Source organism: Drosophila kikkawai, chromosome 2R (assembly GCF_030179895.1).
Source record: "Drosophila kikkawai strain 14028-0561.14 chromosome 2R, DkikHiC1v2, whole genome shotgun sequence".
NCBI classification, from domain to species: domain Eukaryota; kingdom Metazoa; phylum Arthropoda; class Insecta; order Diptera; family Drosophilidae; genus Drosophila; species Drosophila kikkawai.
Window position 1 is genome coordinate 9,038,160 of NC_091729.1, and position 12,036 is coordinate 9,050,195.

Consider the following 12,036-nt stretch of genomic DNA (forward strand, 5'->3'; position numbering starts at 1 on the left):
AGAAATTTAACATAGAATTTTACACGTTTTTAACATCTTACATGTAAGATTCATGGCGCCCCCTACCGAAATAATTGCGCAAAAACTACGCTTACGTGAACTGCCACTAGTGGCGCCATCTTAGACATCTTAGACCAGCGTTGCCAGACTTTTCGGTCCCAGCTACCAGCGTTGCCAGACTTTTCGGTACTTACATTTGACATTCTACATGAGAATTCGACCCCAAGCATGTAAAACTCTGTTTTGACATTTTACTTTGAAATTCAGAGTGACCAAGGAGAAATTTTATACTCAGCCGTAATGAATAGAATAAAACAATAAAAACGTCCCAGACTGGAATACTGATCCATTATCTGAACACCAATAGATTGTGATACCAGACCAGGATCATATCCGTCAAGAAATGGTTTACCTAAATTTTCTTAGATGGTAAAGAATTAAAAGATTATTAAATCCAATACACGAAAAGCCTCTTTTGGATCTTCTAATGAGTTTAAAAATTTTCGTTTTTAATAGACCTATAAAAATATACTTAAAAGCCACTAGTTTCAAATAAAAAAATTAATTAAAAGTTAATTAAGATTTTTCCCAAAATTGTTCAAATTAATTTCAAAGATAGATTATAAGAAGCTGTTACGAGTAGTAAGAACTTCTAAAAGGTGTGTTTTTTTAATTCTAGGTCGATTTGAGTCAGATCGCAAAATTTTTATTATGATAGGGTAGAAACAAAATGTTTTTCTTTTACTTTCTGTTTTACTACAGATCGCATGTATCAGGTTACAGACTTGGCTGAGAGTTCCAAAATCTCTTATTATATTAGAATATATTATTTTCCAAAGAGGTTTCCAAAAGGTATTTGAGGTCTCGCTGGGCGCGAACTGAGCTGTATTGGCCTTGCTGGAAGCAAAGGAGGTAAAGGTAAGGGCAGCAGACCTATAACAGCAGATTCAGCTTCCGGTAAATTTCCTGGAATCGGTAATGGCGGTAATCGTGGTAATGGTGGTAATGATGGTAATGATGGTAATGGTGGTAGTGCTGGTAATGCTGGTAATGGTGGTAATGGCAGTAATGGTGGTGGAAATGGAAGGCCAGGTGCTCCAACAATCTCATGATAGTGATGATGATGATGATGTTCATGATGCGGCTGGGGACCTGTGGCCTGAGTTGTGTCCTCACTGGTTGATGTTGTTCTGATTTCTTCAGTCGTCGTAGGAGCATCAGTAGTAGTCGTTACTTCTTCAGTAGTAGTCGTTACTTCTTCGGTCGTCGTTGAAGCATCAGTAGTAGTCGTTACTTCTTCAGTAGTAGTCGTTACTTCTTCGGTCGTCGTTGAAGCATCAGTAGTAGTCGTTACTTCTTCAGTAGTAGTCGTTACTTCTTCGGTCGTCGTTGAAGCATCAGTACTAGTCGTTACTTCTTCGGTCGTCGATGAAGCATCAGTAGTAGTCGTTACTTCTTCAGTAGTAGTCGTTACTTCTTCGGTCGTCGTTGAAGCGTCAGTAGTAGTCGTTTCTTCTTCAGTGATAGTCGTTACTTCTTCAGTAGTAGTCGTTACTTCTTCGGTCGTCGATGAAGCATCAGTAGTAGTCGTTACATCTTCAGTAGTAGTCGTTACTTCTTCGGTCGTCGTTGAAGCATCAACAGTAGTCGTTACTTCTTCAGAAGTAGTCGTTACTTCTTCGGTCGTCGTTGGAGCATCAGTAGCTGCCGTTAATTCTTCGGTCGTCGTTGTTGAACAGAAAGGCAATTGCGGAAATAGTCTACACAAAATCGCTTCAATGGATTCAGTTGTTGCTAGCGACGTTGTCGTTACTTCTGCAGTCGTCGTTGAAGCATCAGTAGTAGTCGTTACTTCTTCAGTAGTAGTCGTTACTTCTTCGGTCGTCGTTGTTAAACAGAACGGCAGTTGAGGAAATAGTCTGCATAAAAATGCTTCATCAGTAGTAGTCGTTAATTCTTCGGTCGTCGTTGAAGCATCAGAAGTATTCGTTACTTCTTCGGTCGTCGTTGAAGCATCTGTAGTAGTTGTTACTTCTTCAGAAGTAGTCGTTACTTCTTCGGTCGTCGTTGGAGCATCAGTAGTTGTCGTTAATTCTCCGGTCGTCGTTGTTGAACAGAAAGGCAATTGCGGAAATAGTCTACACAAAATCGCTTCAATGGATTCAGTTGTTGCTAACGACGTTGTCGTTACTTCTTCGGTCGTCGTTGAAGCATCAGTAGTTGTCGTTACTTCTTCGGTTGTCGTGGTTAAACATATTGGCAATTGCGGAAATAGTCTACATAATATTTCTTCAATGGATTCAGTTGTTGCTACAGACGTTGTCGTTACTTCTTCGGTCGTCGTTGAAGCCTCAGTAGTAGTCGTTAAATCTTCAGTAGTAGTCGTTACTTCTTCAGTCGTCGTTGAAGCGTCAGTAGTAGTCGTTACTTCTTCAGTAGTAGTCGTTACTTCTTCAGTATTAGTCGTTACTTCGTCGGTCGTCGTTGAAGCGTCAGTAGTAGTCGTTACTTCTTCAGTAGTAGTCGTTATTTCTTCGGTCGTCGTTGAAGCGTCAGTAGTAGTCGTTACTTCTTCAGTAGTAGTGGTTACTTCTTCGGTCGTCGTTGAAGCATCAGTAGTAGTCGTTACATCTTCAGTAGTAGTCGTTACTTCTTCAGTAGTAGTCGTTACTTCTTCGGTCGTCGTTGAAGCATCAGTAGTAGTCGTTACTTCTTCAGTAGTAGTCGTTACTTCTTCGGTCGTCGTTGAAGCATCAGTAGTAGTCGTTACTTCTTCAGTAGTAGTCGTTATTTCTTCGGTCGTCGTTGAAGCGTCAGTAGTAGTCGTTACTTCTTCAGTCGTCGTTGAAGCATCAGTAGTAGTCGTTACTTCTTCAGTCGTCGTTGAAGCATCAGTAGTAGTCGTTAAATCTTCAGTAGTAGTCGTTATTTCTTCAGTCGTCGTTGAAGCAACAGTAGTTGTCGTTACATCTTCAGTAGTAGTCGTTACTTCTTCAGTCGTCGTTGAAGCGTCAGTGGTAGTCGTTACTTCTTCAGTAGTAGTCGTTATTTCTTCGGTCGTCGTTGAAGCCTCAGTAGTAGTCGTTATTTCTTCGGTCGTCGTTGAAACATCAGTAGTAGTCGTTACATCTTCAGTAGTAGTCGTTATTTCTTCGGTCGTCGTTGATGCGTCAGTAGTAGTCGTTACTTCTTCAGTCGTCGTTGAAGCATCAGTAGTAGTCGTTACGTCTTCACTCGTCGTTGAAGCATCAGTAGTAGTCGTTACTTCTTCAGTAGTAGTCGTTACTTCTTCAGTAGTAGTCGTTGAAGCATCAGTAGAAGTCGTTACTTCTTCAGTGGTCGTTGAACCATTAGTAGTAGTCGTTACTTCTTCAGTAGTAGTCGTTACATCTTCGGTCGTCGTTGAAGCATCAGTAGTTGTCGTTACACTTTGAGTAGTAGTCGTTACTTCTTCAGTCGTCGTTGAAGCGTCAGTAGTAGTCGTTACTTCTTCAGTAGTAGTCGTTATTTCTTCGGTCGTCGTTGAAGCCTCAGTAGTAGTCGTTACTTCTTCAGTAGTAGTCGTTGAATCATCAGTAGTAGTCGTTACTTCTTCAGTGGTCGTTGAAGCATCAGTAGTAGTCGTTACTTCTTCAGTAGTAGTCGTTACTTCTTCAGTAGTAGTCGTTACTTCTTCAGTAGTAGTCGTTACTTCTTCAGTAGTAGTCGTTACTTCTTCAGTAGTAGTCGTTGAAGCATCAGTAGTAGTCGTTACTTCTTTAGTGGTCGTTGAAGCATCAGTAGTAGTCGTTACTTCTTCAGTAGTAGTCGTTACATCTTCGGTCGTCGTTGAAGCATCAGTAGTTGTCGTTACATCTTCAGTAGTAGTCGTTACTTTTTCAGTCGTCGTTGAAGCGTCAGTAGTAGTCGTTACTTCTTCAGTAGTAGTCGTTATTTCTTCGGTCGTCGTTGAAGCCTCAGTAGTAGTCGTTACTTCTTCAGTAGTAGTCGTTGAAGCATCAGTAGTAGTCGATACTTCTTCAGTGGTCGTTGAAGCATCAGTAGTAGCCGTTACTTCTTCAGTAGTAGTCGTTACTTCTTCGGTCGTCGTTGAAGCCTCCGTAGTAGTCGTTACTTCTTCAGTCGTCGTTGAAGCGTCAGTAGTAGTCGTTACTTCTTCAGTAGTAGTCGTTATTTCTTCGGTTGTCGTTGAAGCGTCAGTAGTAGTCGTTACATCTTCAGTAGTAGTCGTTACTTCTTCAGTCGTCGTTGAAGCGTCAGTAGTAGTCGTTACTTCTTCAGTAGTAGTCGTTATTTCTTCGGTCGTCGTTGAAGCGTCAGTAGTAGTCGTTACTTCTTCAGTAGTAGTCGTTACTTCTTCGGTCGTCGTTGAAGCGTCAGTAGTAGTCGTTGCTTCTTCAGTAGTAGTCGTTGAAGCATCAGTAGTAGTCGTTACTTCTTCAGTAGTAGTCGTTACTTCTTCAGTAGTAGTCGTTACTTCTTCGGTCGTCGTTGAAGCATCAGTAGTAGTCGTTACTTCTTCAGTACTAGTCGTTACTTCTTCGGTCGTCGTTGAAGCGTCAGTAGAAGTCGTTACTTCTTCAGTAGTAGTCGTTGAAGCATCAGTAGTAGTCGTTACTTCTTCAGTGGTCGTTGAAGCATCAGTAGTAGTCGTTACATCTTCCGTAGTAGTCGTTACTTCCTCAGTCGTCGTTGAAGCATCAGTAGTAGTCGTTACTTCTTCAGTAGTAGTCGTTATTTCTTCGGTCGTCGTTGCAGCCTCAGTAGTAGTCGTTACTTCTTCAGTAGTAGTCGTTACTTCTTCAGTGGTCGTTGAAGCATCAGTAGTAGTCGTAACTTCTTCAGTAGTAGTCGTTACTTCTTCAGTAGTAGTCGTTACTTCTTCGGTCGTCGTTGAAGCGTCAGTAGTAGTCGTTACTTCTTCAGTAGTCGTTGAAGCATCAGTAGTAGTCGTTACTTCTTCTGTAGTAGTCGTTACTTCTTCAGTAGTAGTCGTTACTTCTTCAGTAGTAGTCGTTACTTCTTCGGTCGTCGTTGAAGCCTCCGTAGTAGTCGTTATTTCTTCGGTCGTCGTTGAAGCATCAGTAGTAGTCGTTACATCTTCAGTAGTAGTCGTTACTTCTTCGGTCGTCGTTGATGCGTCAGTAGTAGTCGTTACTTCTTCAGTCGTCGTTGAAGCATCAGTAGTAGTCGTTACGTCTTCAGTCCTCGTTGAAGCATCAGTAGTAGTCGTTACTTCTTCAGTAGTAGTCGTTACTTCTTCAGTAGTAGTCGTTGAAGCATCAGTAGTAGTCGTTACTTCTTTAGTGGTCGTTGAAGCATCAGTAGTAGTCGTTACTTCTTCAGTAGTAGTCGTTACATCTTCGGTCGTCGTTGAAGCATCAGTAGTTGTCGTTACACTTTCAGTAGTAGTCGTTACTTCTTCAGTCGTCGTTAAAGCGTCAGTAGTAGTCGTTACTCCTTCAGTAGTAGTCGTTATTTCTTCGGTCGTCGTTGAAGCCTCAGTAGTAGTCGTTATTTCTTCGGTCGTCGTTGAAGCATCAGTAGTAGTCGTTACATCTTCAGTAGTAGTCGTTACTTCTTCGGTCGTCGTTGATGCGTCAGTAGTAGTCGTTACTTCTTCAGTCGTCGTTGAAGCATCAGTAGTAGTCGTTATGTCTTCAGTCCTCGTTGAAGCATCAGTAGTAGTCGTTACTTCTTCAGTAGTAGTCGTTACTTCTTCAGTAGTAGTCGTTGAAGCATCAGTAGTAGTCGTTACTTCTTTAGTGGTCGTTGAAGCATTAGTAGTAGTCGTTACTTCTTCAGTAGTAGTCGTTACATCTTCGGTCGTCGTTGAAGCATCAGTTGTTGTCGTTACACTTTCAGTAGTAGTCGTTACTTCTTCAGTCGTCGTTGAAGCGTCAGTAGTAGTCGTTACTTCTTCAGTAGTAGTCGTTATTTCTTCGGTCGTCGTTGAAGCCTCAGTAGTAGTCGTTACTTCTTCAGTAGTAGTCGTTGAATCATCAGTAGTAGTCGTTACTTCTTCAGTGGTCGTTGAAGCATCAGTAGTAGTCGTTACTTCTTCAGTAGTAGTCGTTGAAGCATCAGTAGTAGTCGTTACTTCTTCAGTAGTAGTCGTTACTTCTTCAGTAGTAGTCGTTACTTCTTCAGTAGTAGTCGTTACTTCTTCAGTAGTAGTCGGTGAAGCATCAGTAGTAGTCGTTACTTCTTTAGTGGTCGTTGAAGCATCAGTAGTAGTCGTTACTTCTTCAGTAGTAGTCGTTACATCTTCGGTCGTCGTTGAAGCATCAGTAGTTGTCGTTACATTTTCAGTAGTAGTCGTTACTTCTTCAGTCGTCGTTGAAGCGTCAGTAGTAGTCGTTACTTCTTCAGTAGTAGTCGTTGAAGCATCAGTAGTAGTCGTTACTTCTTCAGTGGTCGTTGAAGCATCAGTAGTAGTCGTTACTTCTTCAGTAGTAGTCGTTACTTCTTCGGTCGTCGTTGAAGCCTCCGTAGTAGTCGTTACTTCTTCAGTCGTCGATGAAGCGTCAGTAGTAGTCGTTACTTCTTCAGTAGTAGTCGTTATTTCTTCGGTCGTCGTTGAAGCCTCAGTAGTAGTCGTTACATCTTCAGTAGTAGTCGTTACTTCTTCAGTCGTCGTTGAAGCGTCAGTTGTAGTCGTTACTTCTTCAGTAGTAGTCGTTATTTCTTCGGTCGTCGTTGAATCGTCAGTAGTAGTCGTTACTTCTTCAGTAGTAGTCGTTACTTCTTCGGTCGTCGTTGAAGCGTCAGTAGTAGTCGTTGCTTCTTCAGTAGTAGTCGTTGAAGCATCAGTAGTAGTCGTTACTTCTTCAGTAGTAGTCGTTACTTCTTCAGTAGTAGTCGTTACTTCTTCGGTCGTCGTTGAAGCATCAGTAGTAGTCGTTACTTCTTCAGTACTAGTCGTTACTTCTTCGGTCGTCGTTGAAGCGTCAGTAGAAGTCGTTACTTCTTCAGTGGTCGTTGAAGAATCAGTAGTAGTCGTTACATCTTCCGTAGTAGTCGTTACTTCCTCAGTCGTCGTTGAAGCATCAGTAGTAGTCGTTACTTCTTCAGTAGTAGTCGTTATTTCTTCGGTCGTCGTTGCAGCCTCAGTAGTAGTCGTTACTTCTTCAGTAGTAGTCGTTACTTCTTCAGTGGTCGTTGAAGCATCAGTAGTACTCGTAACTTCTTCAGTAGTAGTCGTTACTTCTTCAGTAGTAGTCGTTACTTCTTCGGTCGTCGTTGAAGCGTCAGTAGTAGTCGTTACTTCTTCAGTAGTCGTTGAAGCATCAGTAGTAGTCGTTACTTCTTCAGTAGTAGTCGTTACTTCTTCAGTAGTAGTCGTTACTTCTTCAGCAGTAGTCGTTACTTCTTCGGTCGTCGTTGAAGCGTCAGTAGTAGTCGGTACTCCTTCAGTAGTAGTCGTTATTTCTTCGGTCGTCGTTGAAGCCTCAGTAGTTGTCGTTATTTCTTCAGTAGTAGTCGTTGAAGCATCAGTAGTAGTCGTTACTTCTTCAGTCGTAGTTGAAGCATCAGTAGTAGTCGTTACATCTTCAGTAGTAGTCGTTACTTCTTCGGTTGTCGTTGAAGCGTCAGTAGTAGTCGTTACATCTTCAGTCGTCGTTGAAGCGTCAGTAGTAGTCGTTACATCTTCAGTAGTAGTCGTTACATCTTCAGTAGTAGTCGTTACTTCTTCGGTCGTCGTTGAAGCGTCAGTAGTAGTCGTTACTTCTTCAGTAGTAGTCGTTGAAGCATCAGTAGTAGTTGTTACTTCTTCAGTGGTCGTTGAAGCATCAGTAGTAGTCGTTACTTCTTCAGTAGTAGTCGTTACTTCTTCGGTCGTCGTTGAAGCATCAGTAGTAGTCGTTACTTCTTCAGTAGTAGTCGTTGAAGCATCAGTAGTAGTCGTTACTTCTTCAGTGGTCGTTGAAGCATCAGTAGTAGTCGTAACTTCTTCCGTAGTAGTCGTTACTTCCTCAGTCGTCGTTGAAGCATCAGTAGTAGTCGTTACTTCTTCAGTAGTAGTCGTTACTTCTTCGGTCGTCGTTGATGCCTCAGTAGTAGTCGTTACTTCTTCAGTAGTAGTCGTTACTTCTTCGGTCGTCGTTGAAGCATCAGTAGTAGTCGTAACTTCTTCAGTAGTAGTCGTTACTTCTTCAGTAGTAGTCGTTACTTCTTCGGTCGTCGTTGAAGCGTCAGTAGTAGTCGTTACTCCTTCAGTAGTAGTCGTTATTTCTTCGGTCGTCGTTGAAGCCTCAGTAGTTGTCGTTACTTCTTCAGTAGTAGTCGTTGAAGCATCAGTAGTAGTCGTTACTTCCTCAGTCGTCGTTGAAGCATCAGTAGTAGTCGTTACTTCTTCAGTAGTAGTCGTTACTTCTTCGGTCGTCGTTGATGCCTCAGTAGTAGTCGTCACTTCTTCAGTAGTAGTCGTTACTTCTTCAGTAGTAGTCGTGACTTCTTCAGTAGTAGTCGTTACTTCTTCGGTCGTCGTTGAAGCATCAGTAGTTGTCGTTACTTCTTCCGTAGTAGTCGTTACTTCCTCAGTAGTCGTTGAAGCATCAGTAGTAGTCGTTACTTCTTCAGTAGTAGTCGTTACTTCTTCAGTAGTAGTCGTTACTTCTTCGGTCGTCGTTGAAGCGTCAGTAGTAGTCGTAACTCCTTCAGTAGTAGTCGTTATTTCTTCGGTCGTCGTTGAAGCCTCAGTAGTTGTCGTTACTTCTTCAGTAGTAGTCGTTGAAGCATCAGTAGCAGTCGTTACTTCTTCAGTCGTAGTTGAAGCATCAGTAGTAGTCGTTACTTCTTCGGTTGTCGTTGAAGCGTCAGTAGTAGTCGTTACATCTTCAGTCGTCGTTGAAGCGTCAGTAGTAGTCGTTACATCTTCAGTAGTAGTCGTTACTTCTTCGGTCGTCGTTGAAGCGTCAGTAGTAGTCGTTACTTCTTCAGTAGTAGTTGTTGAAGCATCAGTAGTAGTTGTTACTTCTTTAGTGGTCGTTGAAGCATCAGTAGTAGTCGTTACTTCTTCAGTAGTAGTCGTTACATCTTCGGTCGTCGTTGAAGCATCAGTAGTAGTCGTTACTTCTTCAGTAGTTGTCGTTGAAGCATCAGTTGTAGTCGTTACTTCTTCAGTGGTCGTTGAAGCATCAGTAGTAGTCGTTACTTCTTCCGTAGTAGTCGTTACTTCCTCAGTCGTCGTTGAAGCATCAGTAGTAGTCGTTATTTCTTCGGTCGTCGTTGCAGCCTCAGTAGTAGTCGTTACTTCTTCGGTTGTCGTTGAAGCGTCAGTAGTAGTCGTTACTTCTTCAGCAGTAGTCGTTGAAGCATCAGTAGTAGTCGTTACTTCTTCAGTGGTCGTTGAAGCATCAGTAGTAGTCGTAACTTCTTCAGTAGTAGTCGTTACATCTTCGGTCGTCGTTGAAGCATCAGTAGTTGTCGTTACATCTTCAGTAGTAGTCGTTACTTCTTCGGTCGTCGTTGAAGCGTCAGTAGTAGTCGTTGAAGCATCTGTAGTAGTCGTTACTTCTTCAGTAGTAGTCGTTACTTCTTCAGTAGTAGTTGTTACTTCTTCGGTCGTCGTTGAAGCATCAGTAGTAGTCGTTACTTCTTCAGTAGTCGTTGAAGCATCAGTAGTAGTCGTTACTTCTTCAGTAGTAGTTGTTACTTCTTCAGTAGTAGTCGTTACATCTTCAGTAGTAGTCGTTACTTCTTCAGTCGTCGTTGAAGCGTCAGTAGTAGTCGTTATATCTTCAGTAGTAGTCGTTTCTTCTTCGGTCGTCGTTGAAGCGTCAGTAGTAGTCGTTACTTCTTCAGTAGTAGTCGTTACTTCTTCGGTCGTCGTTGAAGCGTCAGTAGTAGTCGTTACTTCTTCAGTAGTAGTCGTTGAAGCATCATTAGTAGTTGTTACTTCTTCAGTGGTCGTTGAAGCATCAGTAGTAGTCGTTACTTCTTCAGTAGTAGTCGTTACATCTTCGGTCGTCGTTGAAGCATCAGTAGTAGTCGTTACTTCTTCAGTAGTAGTCGTTACTTCTTCGGTCGTCGTTGATGCCTCAGTAGTAGTCGTTACTTCTTCAGTAGTAGTAGTTGAAGCATCAGTAGTAGTTGTTACTTCTTCAGTGGTCGTTGAAGCATCAGTAGTAGTCGTTACTTCTTCAGTAGTAGTCGTTACTTCTTCGGTCGTCGTTGAAGCGTCAGTAGTAGTCGTTACTTCTTCAGTAGTAGTCTTTACTTCTTCAGTAGTGGTCGTTACTTCTTCGGTAGTAGTCGTTACTTCTTCAGTAGTAGTCGTTACTTCTTCTGTCGTCGTTGGTGCGACTGTTGTTGTCGTCGCTTGAGAAGTAGTTGTTAAGCAAATAGACAATTGCGGAAAAAGTCTGCATACTACGGACTCAAGGGATTCAGTTGTTGTTTCTGCTGCAGTTGTGGTAGGAGCCACGGTGGTAGTAGTTGTTGTTGTGCACAACGCGGGAAAGATAATGCATAAAAGGGATTCAGTTGTAGTTGAGGTCGTTGTAGTGGTTTGAGTTGAGCAAGTGGATATCGCCAGTGCAGCGCACAGCAGAACTAGCAAACGGGAGCGCATAGTCTAAAAAAAAATATAATTATCAAATGAACTTTTAAAGCAGACTAGCTCTTACCATCGCGACTTCAATGTGCGTACTGAATTCGTGAAGTTAGAAAAAACTATTTATGTAAAAAAGTCTGAACAGGTTTCTTTGTTTTGAGGGAGATATACTAATGACTTTTGTCCATTACAATTGAACTATAAATTGGTCGTTCTTCTGAAGCTTCTTAGATAACATTATCTACTTGATAATAATTTTGAGTTTTTGGTTTGGAATTTAAAGTATATCTTCCAAAATTTTAAATTCTTTAAAATAGTGTTGATAATCACTATTTTAAAGAATTTAAAATATTGGAACATTTGATAATACTTTTTTTTGTCAACTGCCTGAAAACTCTTGCCGGTTTAAATATATAATAATTACTTTTTCTAACTCCTGGAATTTCCATAAATACAAATTTAAAAATTATTTTAAATATGTAGTCGATAGAACGGAAGGTAACTTTGAAAAGTATATAATATTTTACTCATAAAATTTGCAAGTTGGCTATTAAAGCAATTTAATTACAATGAAGTCCTGCAAAGTCTAAAATATTAACATTTTCTGATTATTTTATAAATTGACTGATCAATCCTTTGACAGCTTTCCGATTTGTATTATCAATATATATACAGAATACGCTAATAACTAAATATCTTTAAAAACAAGTAAATTATACATGCGACCGTCAGACAGGCGGGCAGGCAGATTTGGTTAGTTTGAATCGGCTTTTCATACTAATCTATATCTATAAAAATTAAACCTGTTTCCCGTTGTCACGCCATAACGAGAACGGCTAGACCGATTTGGCTAACCTATGTGTAATTTTTTAGTGAACTGTAGAAGGTTCTTAAGAACATGTCTCAGAAAGATTAAAAAAATACATTTAATTTGCGCGGTACTAAGTTCGACGGGTTAGCTAGCCAAGAATAAAACATAAAAATTATTATATTCGTTGCGAGAGTTTTAATATATTTTAATAATACTGCGAAAGCTTATACAATTGTTTTTTTTATTAGTTGTTTAAATTCAACTATAAACAATAACTAATTATTTAACGCATTAAGAGTAATAATGTGTGGCATTTGCATAAAAGAGTAAATTAACTAAGTAAACCAACACAAGGCGAAACAAAAAACAAAAGACATTTTAAAAATCGAATGGATAAAGAATTTATGAGAATTATATGTACATTAACTAATGACTTTTTTATTTATTTGTTGTTCACTGTACGCAAAAGTTGCAAACTTAATCTCGGCCATAGTAGCGGTGATTTTCGGCCGGAATGTATAATATATTAGCTTAAGTACTTATTTTTACAATGGTACTAACAAATTTCACTATATATTTACAGATTGATTAACAGTTTTTTAAGAGTTGAGGGAAAAAAGATAGATTTATAAATTATGAAGGTTGGCTGACTTAAGAAAGTTTATAA

General features: G+C 40.6%; 1 protein-coding gene across 1 annotated transcript; it reads right to left on the reverse strand.

The window, feature by feature from the left end:
* Nucleotides 1–826: 826 nt before the first annotated feature.
* LOC108074440 (mucin-22) lies at nt 827–10,373 on the reverse strand. Its single transcript, XM_070284383.1, has 6 exons — nt 10,286–10,373; nt 4,874–5,481; nt 4,528–4,681; nt 2,663–3,489; nt 1,874–1,919; nt 827–1,257 (listed from the first exon to the last, which is right to left on the reverse strand). Exons 1-6 carry the CDS (start codon nt 10,371–10,373, stop codon nt 827–829), a joined length of 2,154 nt encoding a protein of 717 aa, XP_070140484.1.
* Nucleotides 10,374–12,036: the final 1,663 nt, after the last annotated feature.